Source organism: Pristis pectinata, chromosome 3 (genome assembly GCF_009764475.1).
Source record: "Pristis pectinata isolate sPriPec2 chromosome 3, sPriPec2.1.pri, whole genome shotgun sequence".
Classification (NCBI taxonomy): Eukaryota; Metazoa; Chordata; class Chondrichthyes; order Rhinopristiformes; family Pristidae; genus Pristis; species Pristis pectinata.
In genome coordinates, this window is record NC_067407.1 from 128,032,488 (window position 1) to 128,053,662 (window position 21,175).

At 42.3% G+C, this 21,175-nt stretch overlaps 1 protein-coding gene across 1 annotated transcript in view; it reads right to left on the reverse strand.

Annotated features, from left to right (window-relative positions):
- fam98a (family with sequence similarity 98 member A) overlaps window positions 1–20,907 on the reverse strand; it is a 30,060-nt gene extending 9,153 nt beyond the window's left edge. The window contains 4 exon segments of the mRNA XM_052012952.1: window positions 7,037–7,218; window positions 10,791–10,925; window positions 11,851–11,999; window positions 20,734–20,907. Coding sequence (XP_051868912.1) covers window positions 7,037–7,218; window positions 10,791–10,925; window positions 11,851–11,999; window positions 20,734–20,861 — 594 coding nt within the window. The 5' untranslated portion in view covers window positions 20,862–20,907.
- Window positions 20,908–21,175: the final 268 nt, after the last annotated feature.

Genomic DNA, 21,175 nt, shown 5'->3' on the forward strand with positions numbered 1-21,175 from the left:
GAGAAATGGATCATTTTTGGATTGGCAATCAGTAACTAGTGGGGTAACATGGAGACCAATGCTGGGGTCTCAACTATGTATAATCTTTGTTAATGACATGGAATAAGGTACTGTGGCCAAATCTGCTGATGATACAAAAATAGGTGGGTTAGCAAGTTCTGAGGATATAGAGCATGAAAAGGGATATAGACAGGTAAAGCAAGTGAAAAAAGTTGTTATCCTTTTAGGAAAGATAAAAATCAACTAAGTACTTAAATGGAGAGAGACAACAAAATATGGCATTCGAAGGGACTGAGGAGTCCTAGTATATGAAACAAAATGTTAACATGAGGTATAGCAAGATGGCTAATGGGATATTACCTTTATTGCAAGGGATATGGAGTACCAAAGTAGGGAAGTTTTAATGCAAGCTCACAGGGTGCTGGTGAGTTCACACCCAAAATATTGATTATACTTTTGGTCTCCACATTTAAGGATGTGCTTCCATTGGAGGCAGTGCAGAGAAGGTTCATGAGGTTGATTCCTGGGATAGTGATCAATGTATGAAGAAAGATTGAGCAGCTTGAGCCTTTATTCATTTGAGTACAGAACAATGAAAGGTGATCTTACTGAAATACAACACTGAGAGGTATCACAAGGTGAAGCTGTCCAGAAGGCACAGTAGTGTAGCAGTTAGCATAATGCTATTACAGTGCCAGCGACCCGGGTTCAATTCCAGCCGCTGTCTGTAAGGAGTTTGTACGTTCTCCCTGTGACTGTGTGGGTTTCCTCCCACATTCCAAAGATGTACAGGTTAGGAAGTTGTGGACATACTATGTTGGCGCCGGAAGCGTGGTGACACTTGCGGGCTGCCCCCAGAACGCTCTACGCAAAAGGTGCATTTCACTGTGTGTTTCGATGTACATGTGACTAATAAAGAAATCTTAAACTAGGAAGTATATTTTCATAATAAAGGGATTGCCGATTTCAGATGAGGAGGAATTTATTCTCTCAGGAGGGTCAAGGATCTTTGGAATTCTCCATCCCAGAGAGTTGTGGAAGCAGTCACTGCATGTACTGGAGGAAGAAAATGATTAATACTTAAACTAAGCTGCAAGGGAGTCAAAAAAATATGGAAAGGTAACAGGAAAATGTTATTGAGGCCAAGATTGGATCAGCTGTGATCTTATTCACTGGCAGAGCAAGCAAGGGGCCAAGGGACCTACTCCTGTTCATTATATTCTAAACAGATTGCTTGAGTTGAAGAGTTTAAATAATACAAAATAAGTAAAACCTTAGGGATCTAAGACAAATGGATGACACATAGCTGCTGTCTCCCAAAAGTGCTATTTGGGAAAGGCTACCAAAGTTTTACCAGTGCTTTTGGCAATCACGAGTTCCTGGACAAAGCTGCTTAAAGGTTACCTAATCTGAGCTAGTGTCTAAATCGAAATACATGGAGTGTACCCCATATCTGCAATCTAATTTTTCCCACTTCATAACCTAAATATTAATCTAAATGTTAGTTCCTTTGTCAATTCAGTGCTTATTTGCTCTCCACTACAGGAAACAAAAGCAAAGCATTAATTTCCTGAATTCTCAGAGGCTTTTCACCCTTCCCTTTTCATTTCAAGCGTGTCACTCCAAATGACATTATACACTCTGACTTCATTTAGTCTACAGGGAATAAGTCCTGTCAAATTATACTTTAACCAAGATTTATTAATTAAGCAGCTCATTGTCTCCAACCACCATGATCTTTCACTAAATGACCACAAAAAAAAGCCCTTGTCATCACCTCCCCTTCTGAGAAACCAATGCTGCCGAAGTGTGTGTTAACTGCTCTCTCTTGATCACGTTTTTGAAAATCCCACTATTTAATCAACCCCAGAGAAAGAGACACTAAAAATAACATTTATAGTTAAATGCCAAAGTCATAGACTTTGGTAAATCAAATAATCAGTTTAACATTCTGATAAAATCTATTTGTTCCTCCAAGGATCCCAGTATTTAGACTTTGCCAATTTCAACCAAGTGTTTACACTAATTGATCCATGATATTTGAGATAAAAACAGAAATTCTGGAGATTCTCCATAGATGCTGGCTGACCTGCTGAGCAAGAAACAGAGTTAACATTTCAGGTTGGTGACCTGTTCTGTTGAAGGGCCTTTGACCAGAAACATTAACTTTATTTCTCTCTCTAAAGATGTTGCCAGGCCTGCTGTGTATCTCCAGTGTTTTTGGTAATTTTTTTATTTTGGATTTCCAGCATTGCAATTTTTGCTTTCCAACCACCTTTATCTGCTTGCGCAACAAGTGAAATGTTGCCACTGTTTGTATAAAGATTATGAAATATGTGAATAATCCTATGAATGGCTTGCATTTCTGTACTCATTAATCTTACATCTGGTGTCGTGCATGCTTTGATGCTGCAAAAAAAACAAATGCAAAAGAAATGAAAGGTTGAAGGCATTTGAAATGTGGGCATCACTGGGAGAGCTAGAAATTACTGGTTATCCCTCCCCAGTGGGTCTCAAGAAGAGTCTTCTTGACCAACTGCTGTCCTTGTAGCTAAATTGCTCCCATAGTGCTGTTTTGGTAGGCAATGCAAGGATTATTCCACCAATGCAATGAAGGAATGGTTACAGTTGGCTGGAAGTGATTTGGAGATGAGGGCGATACCATGTACCCACTTTCCCTGTCGATCTTGGTGACAGAGGTCAAAGGTTTAGAAGGTACTGGTGAAGAAAACTTGGGGAATTGCTAAAGTTTGAGGCCATGAGCACTAATAGTGAAAGAATCTGACATTTAGCTGCTAGAGGGGTGACAAATCAAAGTGCTTTGTCCTGAATAGTGTTGAGCTTCACGAATGTTGGTGGAAAGCACTTCCATCCTGCTGACTTAACTCAAGGGATGTTCAGGGATCTCTTGCAGGATGTTAGGGATAAATGTGTCCCGGTGAGGCAGAGAAGGAATGGTAGGGTGAAGGAACGGTAGGGTGAAGGAACCATGGGTGACAAGAGAGGTGGAACAAATAGTTAGGAAGAAGGCGGCAGCATACATAAGGTGTGAGCAGCAAGGATCAGACAGGGCTCGTGAGGAATATAGAGTGGCAAGGAGGGAACTTAAGAAGGGGTTGAGGAGAGCGAGAAGAACACATGAAAAGGCTTTGGCGAGTAGGGTTAAGGAGAATCCCAAGGCTTTTTACTCGTACGTGAAGAGCAGAAGGATGGCTAGAGTAAAGGTACGTCTGATTAAAGACAAAGGTGGGAAGATGTGCCTGGAAGCTGTGGAAGTAGGTGAGGTTCTCAGTGAATACTTCTCTTCAGTATTCACCAAGGAGGGGGGTCTTGATGATGCTGAGGACAGTGTTGGTAAGGGTAATGTTCTAGAGTATGTAGATATCAAGAGAGAGGATGTGTTGGAGCTGTTAGAAAATATTAGGACAGATAAGTCCCTGGGCCTGACGGAATATTCCCCAGGCTGCTTCGTGAGGCGAGGGAGGAGATTGCTGAACCATTGGCTAGGATCTTTGAGTCCTCATTGTCCACGGGGATAGTACCGGAGGATTGGAGGGTGGTGAATGTTGTCCCCTTATTCAAAAAAAGGTAGTAGGGATAGTCCAGGGGTAAGCTGCTAGAAAGGATTCTAAGAGATAGGATCCATGATCATTTAGAGAATCATGGACTGATTAGGGACAGCCAGCATGGATTTGTGAAGGGAAGATCTTGCCTCACTAGCCTGATAGGGTACTTTGAGGAGGTGACCAGGAAGATTGATGAGGGTAGTGCAGTAGATGTGGTCTACATGGATTTTAGTAAGGCGTTTGACAAGGTTCCACATGGTAGGCTTCTTCAGAAGGTCAGAGGCCAAGGAATCCAGGGAGGCTTGGCCGTGTGGATTCAGATTTGGCTTGCCTGTAGAAAGCAGAGGGTTGTGGTGGAGGGAGTGCATTCAGATTGGAGGGCTGTGACTAGTGGTGTCCCACAGGGATCGGCTCTGGGACCTCTACTTTTTGTGATATTTATTAATGACTTAGATGAGGGGGTGGAAGGGTGGGTTAGCAAGTTTGCAGATGACACAAAGATCGGTGGTGTTGTGGATAGTGTGGAGGGCTGTCGAAGCTTACAGAGGGATATTGATAGGATGCAGAGCTGGGCTGACAAGTGGCAGATGGAGTTCAATCCAGAGAAGTGTGAGGTGGTACACGTTGGAAGGACTAACTCCAAGGTGGAGTACAAGGTAAATGGCAGGATTCTGGGCAGTGTAGGGGAGCAGACGGACCTGGGGGTTCATATCCACAGATCACTGAAAGTTGACACACAGGTGGATAGGGTAGCTAAGAAAGCTTATGGGATGTTAGCTTTCATAAGTCGTGGGATCGAGTTTAAGAGCAGCGAAGTAATGATGCAGCTTTACAAAACTCTGGTTAGACCACACTTAGAGTACTGTGTCCAGTTCTGGTCGCTTCATTATAGGAAGGATGTGGAGGTGTTGGAAAGGGTGCAGAGGAGATTTACCAGGATGCTGCCTGGATTAGAGAGTATGGATTAGGAGGAGAGACTAAAGGAGCTAGGGCTTTACTCATTGGAGAGAAGGAGGATGATGGGAGACATGATAGAGGTATACAAAATATTAAGAGGAATAGATAGAGTGGACAGCCAGCGCCTCTTTCCCAGGGCACCAATGCTCAATACAAGAGGGCATGGCTTTAAGGTAATGGGTGGGAAGTTCAAGGGAGACATCAGAGGGAGATTTTTCACCCAGAGAGTGGTTGGTGCATGGAATGCGCTGCCTGGGGTGGTGGTGGAGGCCGATACGTTGGTCAAGTTCAAGAGGTTGTTAGATAAGCATATGGAGGAATTTAAGATAGAGGGATATGTGAGAGGAAGAGGTTGGATAGTCTTAGGAGTGGTCTGAAGGTCAGCACAACATGGTGGGCCGAAGGGCCTGTATTGTGCTATATTGTTCTATGGTTCTATGGAGATGAAGGAGACACACAAGATTAGTCGCATCCAGTTCTTGTGAGTAATCCAAATTAGTTTCTGGTTAATGACCTCAATGACAATGGAAAATTTGACAACAATAATGTCATTCGATGCTAAAGGGAGATGGTCACATTGACTTTTGTTGAAGATTGTCATTCCCTGCCATGTGTGGTGCAAATGTTATTTGACACATATCAGCCCGAGACTGGATTTTCTACTGCAAGTTATGATTTTTCTGAAAACAGGCATGGTTTCCCATCATCTGAAGAAACATAAATGCACAGTATTCAAATCAAGGAAATAAAATCTGCAGTTCTGGACATGCGATAAAGGGAAGATTACTGAAGCAGCAGCCATAATGGTTAGGCCTAGATTTATGAACCAAATCACTTGACCATATCCATATATAAGTTTGATATTTACTTGTAAACAATGTATTCTGAGCGTTTGAAATTCCAAACAAAATGAAAGGTATTAAAATTATAAATTTTTGTAATATATAATTACATTTTTCAGAGGTTGCAGGTGGGCTAAGAAAGATGCAAGATTAACTACAGTGCACAAATCTCAAGATTTCATATCCCACAACTTTTTAGCTGGAGAACTATGGAAGAATATAAAAAGGTTTTCAACATTAACATTCATGAACTGATGTTTCACATCTTCTAACAAACTCCTCTGTTCTTTCATCATGTCAGTACAGGACCCTCTGCTACATAGGCATACAATTTTAAGAATTTCCTAATTCCCCATCTATCCAAATGGATTACAGAACTCTATCCAGAAAAACAATTTTTTGATGATCAAGTTGAAGTAATTTTTGAAGATAGAAATTCATCCCGGAAGTTCTCTAGGCTATGATTCCAGAGACATCTTGTTGTTTTATATCCTAGGATTTAAAATAAAATCTTGCATCTAGAGATATGAATGTGTAGGGGTTGGTCTGGTTACATTGTGAGATTCCATCTGGAAGGGTCATCATATTTTACATGACTAGGTCACACAGAACAGTGTCTAGACCGGAAACCTTTGCCACCAGAAACACAACTTATCCATTTCACTTACTTCCCTTTACATCCAGTGCACTGCTTCTACTCAAGCCCCAGTACAGATGCTGAAATTAAATGAACCTCATCTGCTTCTAGAGATGGATTCCATGATAATAAAAAGCAAGTAGTTCTTCCATTTTTCTGCCCAATATTCCCCTAACGCATACTTGATCAACTGATCATTATCCCCACGTGAAGCCAGTGAGCACAACTGTAGCACAAAATAATTTTACTTTGTCTTTAAGGTGCTCATCTAAAAATGCAAGCCATCTTCAAGTTTCCTTGTAAGACAAATTTCCTCAGAATCAGAATTCTATTCAAAACCGGTTCAGAATCTCTTGACAAATAAATGAATATTTAAACTTAAAGATTCCCTCAAATACTGAGACATTCAAATCAGTCATACTTATAGAAATGGTCAGAACTCAGCCGATGCTATATGAAAGCAAAGCTGTTGCCAAAGCTACTTTGAGAAGCTATGTTTTAAAATAATGGGACTTTCATTTGTAGATTGCAATGTCTCCCATACACAACTGAGTACCGAGAGAGAGAAGTTGCAAACCATGATATGCGAACACCTGAAAATAAGGTACAATGCAGTGAAACAGTGCCAATCAATAACACATCTAGAAGTACAGCTTTCTAAATGTATTAGTTAGTTTGAACCACTGAGTCTTAAATAAAATGCCTGCATTCCCCCTTCTGGGAAGTAAAATTGAAAGATAAAATCATAATGGTTCCTCCATCATTACCTACAGGAAAAAACATTAATATTAGACCTTGGGAGGGTAGGAACTTGACTTAAGATGCATCTCAAAGATATCAGCAGCTGTTCCGTTTCCAGGTCAAAAGATGTAATCAAACAAACCTTCCACTTAACTGATCTGTACCCTAATTTATTTTAAAATTTTCTGGTGGAATTTCCATCATTGTGTTTTTAAAGATATTTGACTTGAACAGTCTGGCTGAATAAATCAAATTTTAAATAGTGCTGATTAGGACGATTCTACTGTCTGTACCTTTTTCTCAATCCCACTGAAGAACTGGAACATGGTGATGTTATCTGGGGGCTTGGACATACCCAGAGTAATGCAAATAGTTTTCAACTCCACAAAGGATTGGCTTGTCTTATCTGGTTCTTTCTTGGGTGGGTTGTTCACACCAAGCATCCGAGAAGATTCAAGCTCAGAGATCAGGTAAGCTATGTGAAAAAATGCAGAGAAATATACAAATGTAAAATTATTTGAATTTTACCCCACCCAATCCCATCTTTTAATGAAATCACTGTCTATTGCTGAAGTACAGTTTATGAGTACCAACAGAATTCCTTTGTCAATCTTGCAACCTTATATATCATCAAGCTATACAATCTGGATAAAAGGCACCATCCCCTTCCAACCTAATTCCTTCTCTAACTAAGATCCAAATGGGTGCACATCTAGACTTCAACAAGCTTCGTTTCAATCCTGTTATTCAGAGATCCTGAGGTTAGGTATAGTTAGCATTGCCAATAGTACTACAAGGTATAGGGCTTCCTGATCTGAAAGAAAAGTTGTGAATCAAATGTAGAATTGGTATGAGATGCCAGTCTTCTTGTAAAATCAACATGAGGGGCATAGATAAGGTAAAAAGCTACATTTAAAGTGAGAGGGGAAAGATTTAAAAGGGACAGAAGGGTCAACATTTTCCCCCCACATAGAGGATGGTGCATATATGGAATGAGCTGCCAGAGGAAGCGTTAGAGGCAGGTACAATTACAACATTTGAAAGACATTTGGACCGTTACATGAATAGGAAAGGTTTAGAGGGATATGGGCTAAACACAGGCAAACGGGACTAGCTCAGTTTGGCTACTTGGTCAGCATGGTCGAGTTGGGCTGAAGGGGGCCTGAACCAGGAATCCCCAGGATAGCCACAAAAACTTCTTAGAAAGACAAGCGAGTGACATCATCACCTACTTTACCTGGAAGACCGAAGCTGCAGTGACCAGGAAGAGTAATGTGCAGTTATGGCTGTAGACCCATGGTAAAACTCCACACTCTACACTGTCAGCCCAACCCCCAAAGCCCCTGTGCTGACTCAGGCACCAGCTTGGCAGGTCTCTCATTGGCACCCACTGCTATTTTACAAAGCTCTTTTACGGACTGGTACAGCTGAAAGACTGCTTTTGAATTACCATCCCTGTCCTCGCTTCCCTCTCAAATTTTAGCCTTGAGTTTAGGAATTCCTAGATAAAGCTGAGTGCAAAGGACAGTGTTTTTTGAATTTGTACAGTGGGAAATATGTCCAACTTCCTAATTACTGCACATCAGACAGAAACTGGGCTATCAGGGGTCAGCATGGGCCATCTCAGCTGAAATTTAATTATTTTAAGTAATGCTAACCAAGTTAAAATGGCTTACAACTAACTACATCCCCTCATCCTTAAAGGCGCCAGAGAGTACTCAATACTTCTGGAACACAAAGAAATACCTTTCTGGAGAAGGGTGAAATTTGGAGCTGGGCAGTGGGACAGTTACCCATTTGTTTTTATTTTAAAGTATACATTGACAATGGGTTTAATTTCAACATTAAAATAGATACCTGCAAAGATAACTGACAGGCACAGTGCCCCTCTAGAGCCCCTGAAAGTACAACAGATATAGTGTGCGACATGAGAGCCATCAACATAAATTTGCAGGATATAAAGCATTTGAATCAGTCACTGGCAAGCTTTTGGAATTCAACACTGACCAAAAGGTGCACTTTTCTCATGGTGGGAACTTGCAGAGTGAAGGTGGACTGAACTTCAATGGTAAGATCCCACATGTGACATCAGTGGCGTTAACCTGGAAAATTCCTCCCTTCTCACCATCACATCAAAAAAAAATTGTGTTCAGGAACATTTTCTGTAGTTATAGACAAATGGTCCTACTTAACGGTTAGACGATCTCCTCTTAGGAAATGAGACTGGGCAAACGGTTGATGTGTTAGTGGGGGAGTATTTTGGGACCAATGACTACAATTCCATTAGCTTCAAGATAAATATTGAAAAAGATGGGACTAGTCCTCACCTTGAAGTTGAATTGGGGGAAGGCCAATTTCAATGGCATCAGACAGGAACTCTCAAAAATTGATTGGGATTATTTGCATGCAAGGGGATATCTGGCAAGTGGGAGGCTTTCAAAGGTGAGATAGGAAGAGTTCGGGACCAGCACATTCCTGTTAGAGTCAAGGGTAAGACCAGCAAGATTAGGAAACCTTGGCTGATGAAGGATATTTAGAGTCTGGTTGGGAAAAAGGAGGCATATGACAGGTAGAGGAAGCTGGGGTTAATAGAGTCTCTTCAGGAGTACAAGGAATGTAGAAGTACACTTAAGAAGGAAATTAGGAGGTCATAAAGGGGCCAGTAGATATCCCTGGAAGACAAGATAAAGTAGAATCCTTAGAATTAGAATCAGGTTTATTATCACTGACATACATGTATATTAAGAACAAAAGGGCGGCACGATAGCGTAGCAGTTAGCGTAACGCTATTACAGCGCCAGCGATCGGGGTTCAATTCCCACCACTGTCTGTATGGAGTTTGTATGTTCTCCCTGTGACTGCGTGGGTTTCCTCCAGTTTCCTCCCACATTCCAAAGATGTATGGGTTAGTAGGTTAACATGGGTGTAATTGGGTGACGCGGTCTCGTTGGGCTGGAAAGGCCTGTTACCGTGCTGTATAAATAAAGCTTTAAAAATTTTAAAATAACTAGGGAGAGAATAGGTCCCCTTAAGGATCAGTATGGTTGTCTATGTGTGTAATTACAAGTAATAAGTGAGGCCTTCAGTTGAATATTTCTTGTCTGTATTTACCATGGAGGAGGAGATGGAAGTTGGTGTCCAAAACTAGAGGGCATCGGTTTAAAGTGAGAGAGAGGAGGTTTAAAGGGGATCCAAGGGGTAAATTTTTTCCCCAGAGTCTTCTGAGTTTCAAAAACTATCAAAAATTGAATTAAAAAGATTAAGCCAAGTTAAATAAACACAAAGGATGTACACAGTTGAAGTAGTAATATTTATCTCAGTTCATCATAGCCATTAACTTAAAGTAAAATCCAATGAAGAAACTGTTCCTGCACTAGGCCCAACCAGGCAAAGGTTGCGCAAGTGCCTTCCCCCTCAGTCAAGTGGCAGGGAATCCTAGCATCACACTTCCTTGCCAGACTTTGCAAGTTATTCAACAATGAACCACAAGTGCTAACCAGTCATACAGAAATCCCACGGTTGGTAAAAGTAATGCTAAGGAGGAGCAATGGTTATACAGGTAACTGCAGGCATCCTCCTGTAAAAGCTGGGACATAAATCTAGGCTGGGAATATTGATCACACACTTGCAGCATTATAGATCACTCAAAACAATTAACTGGACCGAGTGACCTCCTAGGCTGCAAAAATAAAGACTTAATTCCTAATGGTTGCAATTTGAAATGTGTTCTAGGGTGTATACCATTGACATTGCTGTTTCAGAGAGCTGGCACAAACCTGATGGGCTGAATGGTTTGCCCAATCCAGGGGATATCCTGGTTTATCTTATGCAATCATAAATCAAAGACTTAATCAATTCAACCTAATGCACTAGTCATTTGAATCTAAGAACTCTGGATTGCTCATTCAGCACCATAACCACTAGTAATTGCATCCAAGCACATGTATACAATTAAAAATTTTTGAAGAGAACATATCTTTAAACATATTAGCATAGTCAAACACTACAACAGTTTAAATTTAAAGTACAAATTGTCCTGTAACTTACTAAGCAGTAAAAGGCAATTATTTTTGTTGATAAGACGTTTAGTGACATCTCCAGTAGTTAGAACAGAGTAGGGACAATGCATCTCAGCTAGCAAGCCACTCATCTCCAGCTGAAATTCTTCAGCTTCTGTGGGACCTATAAAGTTAAAAAAAAAAGTCACAGGTCCCAAAACTAGACATTTAAATATTTTTCCAATTAACCCATTTATTACATAGATTTACAGCATTTCTTCCTTCATTCCAGATATAAGATGCAGACATGACAAACATACTAATCAAAGTGCCATGGTTGAAAAGTTTTACCGACAAGATGTAGCATTCCAGTTAAAAGACATACTGCACTTGTTTTGGATACTTCAAAAACAAAATCAGAGAATTGAATGGAAATTAGAAAAAACATTCTAAAGATATGATTCACAAGACTGCTAATTCAGCGGTGCAGCTAGTAGAACCACTGCCTTTAGGCTCCAGCAACCTGGGTTTAATCCTGAACTCTGATGCTATGTACGTGGAGTTTGTTCTCCCTGTGATCATGCGAGTATTCCCCAGGTATTCTAATTTCCTCCTACATCTCAAAGATGTGTGGATTGGGCAGTTAATTTGCCACTATAAATTCCCCTTCATGTGCAGGTGAGTGGTAGAATCTGGGGGGAGTTCATGGGAATGTGCGGAGAATAAAAATGAAATTGGTATAAATGGGTGCTGGGTGGGCCAAAGGGCCTGTTTCCATGTTGTACGACTCTATGCCCATGCCTCATGATACAAGGGTTATCTTTTAAATGTTGATTATACAATCAACCAGTTTCCTGTGATTTTATTAATTTGAACCAAAACACAGTAATTCAGACTGATAACTATATAAAAGCACAAATGAGGAATGAATGAGCTCAAAGACCTGTCAAGTTATCAGAATACGTTTGCATCACCTACCAAGCAAGTTAGTGTAAAATTACTACCAGATTATTTTCCAATATTGTTATTTCATGTGCAAATTGGATTAAAATCATTATATCAATAGAGTTTTACAACTTGCAATTAGTTAATGATAAAAAAATACTTACTATTAGTTGCATTGACATTTTCTACCAGTTTATAAAAAGCTTTCAGTTCCATTACAAGCCAGGCACATAGTTTAGTATATTCTGGAGAAGCTGCCCCTTTAGCTGCTGCCAACTCCAGAGCTCCATCATCCAGGAGTGGACCCTTGTATCTGCAAAATGAGTATGGAACTGTAAATATTCCAGAAGTCTTTTATTCTCACCTTTATTAATGCATTTCTACTTACAAATAGATGTCCAAACTCTACAGTGTTTTAAAGTAAAGCTGCAATGTCAGATACGAATAGAACTATGAATTTGTGGAAACGTTTTGGCTTGAAATATTAATCCTACAGTGAAACAATTTATTTATTTAATCCACTATAACTGAGATGCATGCCTCAAAAAGAAAATATACCCTTTAGTTAAAATGGCAGGACCATCCTTCCCAAACACTGACTTGTTTCACTAATGCTTTTGTCTTTGCAGAAGAGAATACACAGTTTCTTCTAATCAAGTTCTGATTTTAGGGGCGGCACGGTAGCGTAGCGGTAAGCACGACGCTATTACAGCGCCAGTGATTGGGGTTCGATTCCCGTCACTGTCTGTAAGGAGTTTGTACGTTCTCCCATGTCTGCGTGGGTTTCCTCCGGGTGCTCCGGTTTCCTCTCACATTGCAAAGACGTATGGGTAGGTTAAATTGGGTTTAAAATGGGCAGCACGGACTCATTGGGCCGGAAGGGCCTGTTACCACGCTGTAAATAAATAAAATAAAAAATAAATTGAATACTTTGGTTAATAATTGCAATCGAGCTCAGATTAAACCTGTCTGAATATTCTCGTTCACATCTTTGAAATATTAATGAAATATAGCTCCATAATAAACATTCTGAAGAAATTCTGATGAATGATCATTGACCCGTTGACTTCTCTCCAGTGATGCCAGCTGACCACCTGTGCAGTTTCAGCATTGCAAGTTTTATTTTACATTTCCTGCATCTACAGGAGTTTGTCTTTGTGTTCCCCTTCTTCTGTGGCCAGGTATAAAGGGAAGAATCAAATTTGTACAGCACAAAGACAGACCTTTCAGTCCACTACACCCATGCTGACCTTTTTGCCCATCTACACTATTCACATTTGCTGCATTGGGTCTGGGTCCACCTATGCCTTGCCTACTTAAGTGCCCGTCTAAATGTCTTAAATGTAGTAAACGTATTAGATCCCACCACCTCCGCCAGCAACAAGTTCCAGATATTAACCACTCTCTGCGTAAAAGACTTTTCATTCAAATCCCCTTTAGAACTCCTTCCTCTCACCTTAACATATACTTTCTTTTTTAGATTATCTATGCTTCTCATAATTTTATTTACTTTTATCAGGTCACCTCAGCCTTCTTCGCTCAAGGGAAAACAAACCCAGTCTTTTTAATCTTTCCCACAATTAAAGTCCTCTAATCCAGGGAACATCCTGGTGAATCTCTTCTGCACTCTCTCCAGCACAACTACATCCTTCCCATAGCATGACAAACAGAACTGCACACAACATTAATGATGCAGGGTCTCGACTCAAGAGAGGTGGAACAACTAGTTAGGCAGCATACATAAGGTGTAAGCAGCAAGGATCAGATAGGGCTCGTGAGGAATATACAATAGCAAGGAAGGAACTTAAGAAGGGGCTGAGGAGAGCAAGAAGGGGACATGAAAAGGCTTTGACGAGTAGGGTTAAGGAGAATCCCAAGGCTTTTTCCTCATACGTGAAGAGCAGAAGGATGAGGAGAGTAAAGGTAGGTCCGATTAGAGACAAAGGTAGGATGTGCCTGGAAGCTGTGGAAGTGGGTGAGGTTCTCAATGAATACTTCTCTTCAGTATTCACCAAGGACAGGGGTCTTGCTGAGGGCAGTGTTGGTAAGGTTAATGTTCTAGAGCATGTAGATATCAAGAGAGGATGTGCTGGAGCTGTTAGAAAATATTAGGACAGATAAGTCCCTGGGGCCTGACGGAATATTCCCCAGGCTGCTCCGCGAGGTGAGGGAGGAGATTGTTGAACCGATGGCTAGGATCTTTAAGTCCTCGTTGTCCACGGGAATGGTACTGGAGGATTGGAGGGTGGCAAATGTTGTCCCCTTATTCAAAAAAGGTAGTAGGGATAGTCCAGGGAATTACAGACCAGTGAACCTATGTCTGTGGTGGGCAAGCTGTTAGAAAGGATTCTAAGAGAAAAGATCTATGAGCATTTAGAGAATCATGGACTGATTAGGGACAGCCAGCATGGATTTGTGAAGGGAAGATCTTGCCTCACAAGCCTGATAGGGTTCTTTGAGGAGGTAACCAGGAAGATTGATGAGGGTAGTGCAGTGGATGTGGTTTACATGGATTTTAGTAAGGCGTTTGACAAGGTTCCACATGGTAGGCTTCTTCAGAAGGTCAGAGGGCAAGGGATCCAGGGAGGCTTGGCCGTGTGGATTCAGAATTGGCTTGCCTGTAAAACGTAGAGGGTTGTGGTGAAGGGAGTGCATTCAGATTGGAGGGCTATAACTAGTGGTGTCCCACAGGGATCGGTTCTGAGACCTCTACTTTTCGTGATATTTATTAATGACTTGGATGAGGGGGTGGAAGTGTGGGTTAGCAAGTTTGCAGATGACACAAAGGTCAGTGGTAGCGTGGATTGTGTGGAGGGCTGTCGAAGCTTACAGAGGGATATTGATAGGATGCAGAGCTGGGCTGACAAGTGGCAGATGGAGTTCAATCCAGAGAACTGTGAGGTGGTACACGTTGGAAGGACTAACTCCAAGGTGGAGTACAAGGTTAATGGCAGGATTCTGGGGAGTGTGAAGGAGCAGTTTTCACATCCACAGATCACTGAAAGTTGCCTCACAGGTGGATAGGGTAGTTAAGAAAGCTTGTGGGATGTTAGCTTTCATAAGTCGTGGGATCGAGTTGAAGAGCTGCTAGGTAATGATGCAGCTCTACACAACTCTGGTTAGACCACACAGAGTACTGTGTCCAGTTCTGGTCGCCTCATTATAGGAAGGATGTGGAGGCGTTGGAAAGGGTGCAGAGGAGATGCTGCCTAGATTAGAGAGTATCGATTATGAGGAGAGACTAAAGGAGTTGGGGCTTTACTCATTGCAGAGGAGGAGGATGAGGGGAGACATGATAGAGATATACAAAATATTAAGAGGAATAGAGAGAGTGGACAGCCAGCGCCTCTTTCCCAGGGCACCAATGCTCAATACAAGAGGGCATAGCTTTAAGGTAATGGGTGGGAAGTTCAAGGGAGATGTCAGAGGGAGTTTTTTTCACCCAGAGAGTGGTTGGTGCATGGAATGTGCTGCCTGGGGTGGTGGTGGAGGCTGATACGTTGGTCAAGTTCAAGAGGTTGTTAGATAAGCATATGGAGGAATTTAAAAATGTGGGAAGAAGGGGTTAGATAGTCTTAGGCGTGGTTTAAAGGTCGGCACAACATGGTGGGCCAAAGGGCCTGTATTGTGCTGTATTGTTCTATGGTTCTAAAACATAACCATCCCTTTGCCTCCACAGATGCTGTCTGATCCACTGTGTTTGTCCAGCAGTATATTTTTTGCTCCAGATTCCAGCATCTGCAATCTGTTGCATCTCCATCCTATATTCTATGCCCCAAACTATGAAAACAAACATGCCTTCTTCACCACCCTATTTGTGTTGCCACTTAGAAGGATGAGTAATGTGAGGGTAGGACTGATCAGGGATAAAAGAGGAAACATGCACCTGGAGTTAGGGGTAGGAAAGGTCCTTAATGAATACTTTGCTTCAGTATTCACCAGAGAGACCTTGATATTTGTGAGGATGGCGTGAGGATGATATGCTAGGGCATGCTGACGTGAAGAAAGAGTATGTGCTGGAACTTTGGAAAAGCATTAGGATAGATAAGTCACTGGGGCCGGACGGGATATATCGAGGTTATTGCGGGAAGCGAGGGAAGAGATTGCTGCGCCTTTGGCAATGATCTTTTGTCTTCACTGGCCACGGGAGCAGTGCCAGATGATTGGAGGATGGCAAATGTTGTTCCTTTGTTTAAGAAAGGAAGTAGGGATAACGCTGAGAATTACAGACCAGTGAGTCTCACTTCAGTGGTGGGCAAATTACTGGAGAAGATTCTTAGAGACAGGAGAAGCATAGGCTGATTAGGGAGAGTCAGCATGGCTTTGTGAGGGGCAGGTCGTGCCTCATGAGCCTGATTAAATTCTTTGAGGATGTGACAAAGCACATTGATGAAGATAGAGCAGTGGATGTGGTATATATGGATTTTAGTAAGGCATTTGATAAGGTTCCTCATGGAAGGCTCATTCAGAGACTCAAGAAAGGCTCATTCAGAGACTCAAGAGGCATGGGATCCAGGGAAACCTGGCTGTGTGGATTCAGAATTGCCTCCCCCATAGAAGACAAGAGGATGATTGTGGATGGAGCATATTCTGCCTGGAGGTCGGTGACCAGTGGTGTTCTGCAGGGATCTGTTCTGGCACCCCTGCTCTTTGTGATTTTTATAAATGACTTGGATGAGGATGTGGAAGGGGGGGTTACTAAGTTTGCTGATGATACAAAGGTTGGTAGTGTTGTGAATAGTGTAGAAGGTTGCTGTAGGTTACAACAGGACATTGATAGGATGCAGAGCTGGGCTGAGAAGTGTCAGATAGAGTTCAACCCAGAAAAGTGTGAAGTGATATACTTTGGAAGATCGAATTTGAAGGCAGAATACGAGGTTAATGGCAGGACTCTTAGCAGTGTGGAGGAACAGAGGGACCTTGGGGTCCATGTCCATAGATCCCTCAAGGTTCCGCGCAGATTGATAGGGTTGTTAAGAAGGCATATGGTGTGTTGGCCTTCATTAGTCGGGGTATTGAGTTCAAGAGCCGCGAGGTAATATTGCAGTTCTGCAGAACTCTGGTTAGACCACACTTGGAGTATTGTGTTCAGTTCTGGTCACCTCATTATAGGAAGGATGTGGAAGCTTTAGAGAGGGTGCAGAGGAAATTTACTAGGATGCTGCCTGGATTGGAGAGCATGTCTTATGAGGATAGGTTGAGCGAGCTAGGACTTTTCTCTTTGGAGCGAAGAAGGATGAGAGGTGACTTGACAGAGGTGTACAAGATGATGTGTACAAGATGATAAGAGGCATAGATCGAGTGGACAGTCAGGGACTTTTTCCCAGGGCGAAAACTGCTCACATGAGTGGGCATAATTTTAAGGTGATTGGAGGAAGGTATGGGGGGGGGGGGGGGGGGGGGGTGAAGTGTAAGAGGCAAAGTTTTTTTTTACACGGCGATTGGTGGGTGTGTGGAATGCACTGCTGGCAGAGGTGGTGGAGGCAGATACATTAGGGACATACAAGAGACTCTTAGCTCTCCATTTTTCTATCATTCATGTGGCCATCTATGTGGGAGGGAAGGGTTAGATAGATCTTAGAGCAGGATAAAATGTCGGCACAACATCGTGGGCCGAAGGACCTGTACTGTGCTGTGGTGTTCTATGTTCTAATATTCTGTCTTTCATTGCCACCAGTAAATGTCTGTTTTTGAAATATAAACTTTGGGAATCAAAAAGAACAGTACGTTTTTCCTTTAAGCATTTAATCTCTCGTCTTCCACCCTCTTACAGTCTTATTTATTTCCTCCGTTGGCAATCACCCCTGCCCCAAACCCAAATGCCTTTCCCTGGTTCTCCACTTGCTTAAAGACACAGTTACACCTATAAAGTTTTGAAGTGTCATTGACTGACAACATATTTCATTGAGTCATAATATAGAATGATTCTGTGTCCATGCCAGCCATCCAGCACCTATATATATCATTTTCCAGCCTTCAGCCTATAGACCTCTATGTCGTGGCATTCGTGCCCATCTAAATACCACTTAAATATTGTGAGAATTGCTGCCGAGAATACTTGCCTCCAGTAGTGTGTTCCAGATATCACCTGAATGAAAACATTCTTCCTCAAATCCCTTCTAAATCTCCTATCCCTTAACTTAGACCTATGTATTCTGTTATAGACACCTCTGCTTGAGGGGAAAGGAATTGTATTAGCCCCTCATAATTCTGTATTTTTCATTCAGATGACCCGTTTCCTCCATTTCAAGGAAAACAAACCCAGCCAATTCAGTCTCTCCTCAAAGCTGAAACCACTTGATGCAGACAATGTACTGGTGAATCTCCTCTGTACTTCTTCTAAAGCATGAAATACTTACAAGTAACCTGAACTACATGCAAATCTCCAGCTGTGGCCTCACTAATGTTTTATACAGTTGTACTATCATCTCCATGCTCTTACAATCAATGCCCCAGCTAATGAAGGCAAGTGTCCTGTATACTTTCTTAACCACCTTATCTACTTGTGCTGCATCTTTCAATGAGCCTTGGACGTGTACATCAAGGCCCTTCTGCTCCTCAGTACATTCTACCAATCATTGTGCATAACCAACCTTATTAGTACTCCCAAAATACATCACTTCATAATTTTAAATCCCATTTACCATTGCTCAGTCCATCTTACCAACATTGTTCTGTAGCCGAAGACTACTCCCCTCATGATCAACACAATCACCAATTTTCATGTCATCTGTGAACTTACCAATCATGCCTTCTACCTACAGATCCAGACTGTTAATGTAAATAACAAACAGCAAATATCCCAGCACCAAACCTGCATTCACCACAGGTCACAGGCATAAATTTCTACAACAAGCTTCAACCATCACCAAACCAATTTTGGATTCAATTTGCCAAATTGCCCTGGATCCCATGAGTTCATACCTCTTGAACCGGTGGCAATGTTGGCAAAGGCCTTACTGAAACCCAAGTAGACTACATTAATCACATCAGGCTCAGAGACATTTACTTACTCTTCAAAAAGTTTAATCAGACAGGACCAGTCCTTAAAGCTGAGATGACAATTCTTGTTTATTCTATGTCTCTCTGAATTCAGATTAATCTTGTCCAAAGAGCACTTTTCCCCCAAATAATCTCCTTATCATTGATTTAATGTTCACCAGCCTGAAATTAGCTGGGTTATTCTGGCTCTCCTTCTCGAACAAGTTTCCTTCTTCTCAAATGCTGCCCAACTTGATACGTCCAGCAGTTTCTATGTTTACATGTGTTTTCCTTTTGCCTCCAATTCCAGTTTAACTATGTTTCTGAATTGAGGTGTCAAAAGGAGCTCCATCATGACAAAGATCCTTGGGGAATGGGCATTACCAGCTTGTATCCCTGACATTCCTTAGAAAGCTACTTTCTTGAACTACTGCAATCATCTTAGGGAAGGTACTCCCACAGTGCTATCAGGTAATCAATACCTGAATTTTCTCTCATGGGGGGTGGGGGGGGGGGGAGGTATGGGAAGGAAGAAATCTGTTGAAGAGTCACCTACTGCAGAAATGCTAGTTCATTAATTTATTCTTGTAGTCATAGTATATGTGTGGCTGGTCCAGTTAGATTTCCAGTCAATGGTGACCACGCAGGAAATTAAATGATGGTAATACCATTGAATAGAGTCAAAGTTATACAGCAAAGAAACAGGCCCTTCAGACCAACTGATATATGCCAACCAAGGTGGCTTCCTGAGCTAATCATGCATTTGGCCCATATGCCTCTAAACGTTTACTATCCATGAACCTGTCTGAATGTCTTTTAAATGTTGCAATTGTACCTGCCTCTACCACGTCCTCTGGCAGCTCGTTCCATAGATCCACCACCCTTAATGTGAAAAATGTGCCCTTCAGGTCCCCTATAAATCTTTCCCCTCTCACCTAAAAACTATGCTCTCTACCTTATAGTACTCCGGAGGTTGAGCTGTTGAGATTGATAGAATGGTGCAGGAAAATAGTACTGAGGTAGAAGATCAGCCTTGATCTTCATGAATGGTGAGCCAAGCTTAAAGTACTAACTGGCCATGTCATATTTCTTATATACAAAAGTACTGCATGGATGGGGAGGGCAATGGCAAGAACAGTCAACTTTAACAATACAGAAACATGGTTGAGGGTTTAGCAGTAAATGGGTCAAGACATAATGACAATGGACAATGGGCTAAGGTATGAACGTGAAAGTAGATAAGTTTTAGTGATCAGTTTGGACATTCAGGGTCAAATAGCATGCTGAGATTGTGAGCAATCTGGCTTAGATAACTATCTATGAGAGGAATGGAATTGATGGCTGGGCAATATGGCAAACCACTGCATTTAGACCGAGTACAAGCCCATAACATCTACTTCAAGCACGAGAATTCCATTGAACTGTTGGTCATATAGTTAGCCGAACATGACATATGACCGCTTCCAGATCAGATCTTCTTGACTTAGGATATTAAATATTATTAATGCAATGGTTATGCAATTGCATGCAGTCATAGATGAAGCCAGGGTTTGTAGTAAGAAAAGATTTTGCCACTAACGTTGCAAAGCGATTCAGCAAATGTTTAACATCCAGAACGACTGTCGTTTAGGACTTAACCTTAAATAGGTCAGGTCACCAGGCCTGCCACAAGGTAGCAACGGCTGTAACGTTGCATCAGCTGTTTAAGGCCAACAAACAACGTTACAGACATTGAAATAAAAACAGCAGACTGAAGTAAAGCTCGCCGGCCTTTCTGAGCAGGGCTGGTTGCAATGAAACCTGAAGCATCAGCAAGGAGTGAAGGGCGCCCGAGCGGCCTCAGGGCCTGCTACTCGCCGGCAGCTCGCCTCAAGCCCGGGCCTCCTATCAGCCGAGTCCCGAGGCCCTCCAGCGGGAAGAGGAGGGATGTTGGCCGGAGTCCAGGGAGCCAGCGCCAGGGCGAATTCGGCACACCGGCGCTGGCCCGGGGCCCAGCCTGGCAGGAGCCCCCGGAAGGCACAGGACACCCGACCGCGGCTCGGCTCCCCCACCAGTCCCCTGCCTACCCCAGATCCTCCAGCGAGTCGAGGATGTCGTTCTCCATGTCGCGGCCGGAGCTGGTGCCGCTGCCAGTGTCCGGGACCGGGCTCCCCTCAGCGCCGCCGCCACCCGCCGCCTTCTGCTTGGTTGGCATGTCCGGGGCCTCGAACGAAGCGGGCCACGCAACTGCCTGCCGGTCCCCTGACATGAACGGATATCTCATTAATATGGTTTTTTAAAATTAAAAATAGTAATTAATAGCTCAGACTTCGGTCCGCAAAAAAATTATTAACAACGCCTTATACAGGCAGAAATCTAGACTGGAAGGACCCCTGGACTGTTATCCTTATGGTGAAGTTTGTTCTGATAGACCTCCACGAAGAAAAGTTATTTTTTAATGATATCAATATGTTATAGTTATCTCTAAGGCTATGTACAGGGTTTTTGAAGGATTTGACCTGTGTTTTT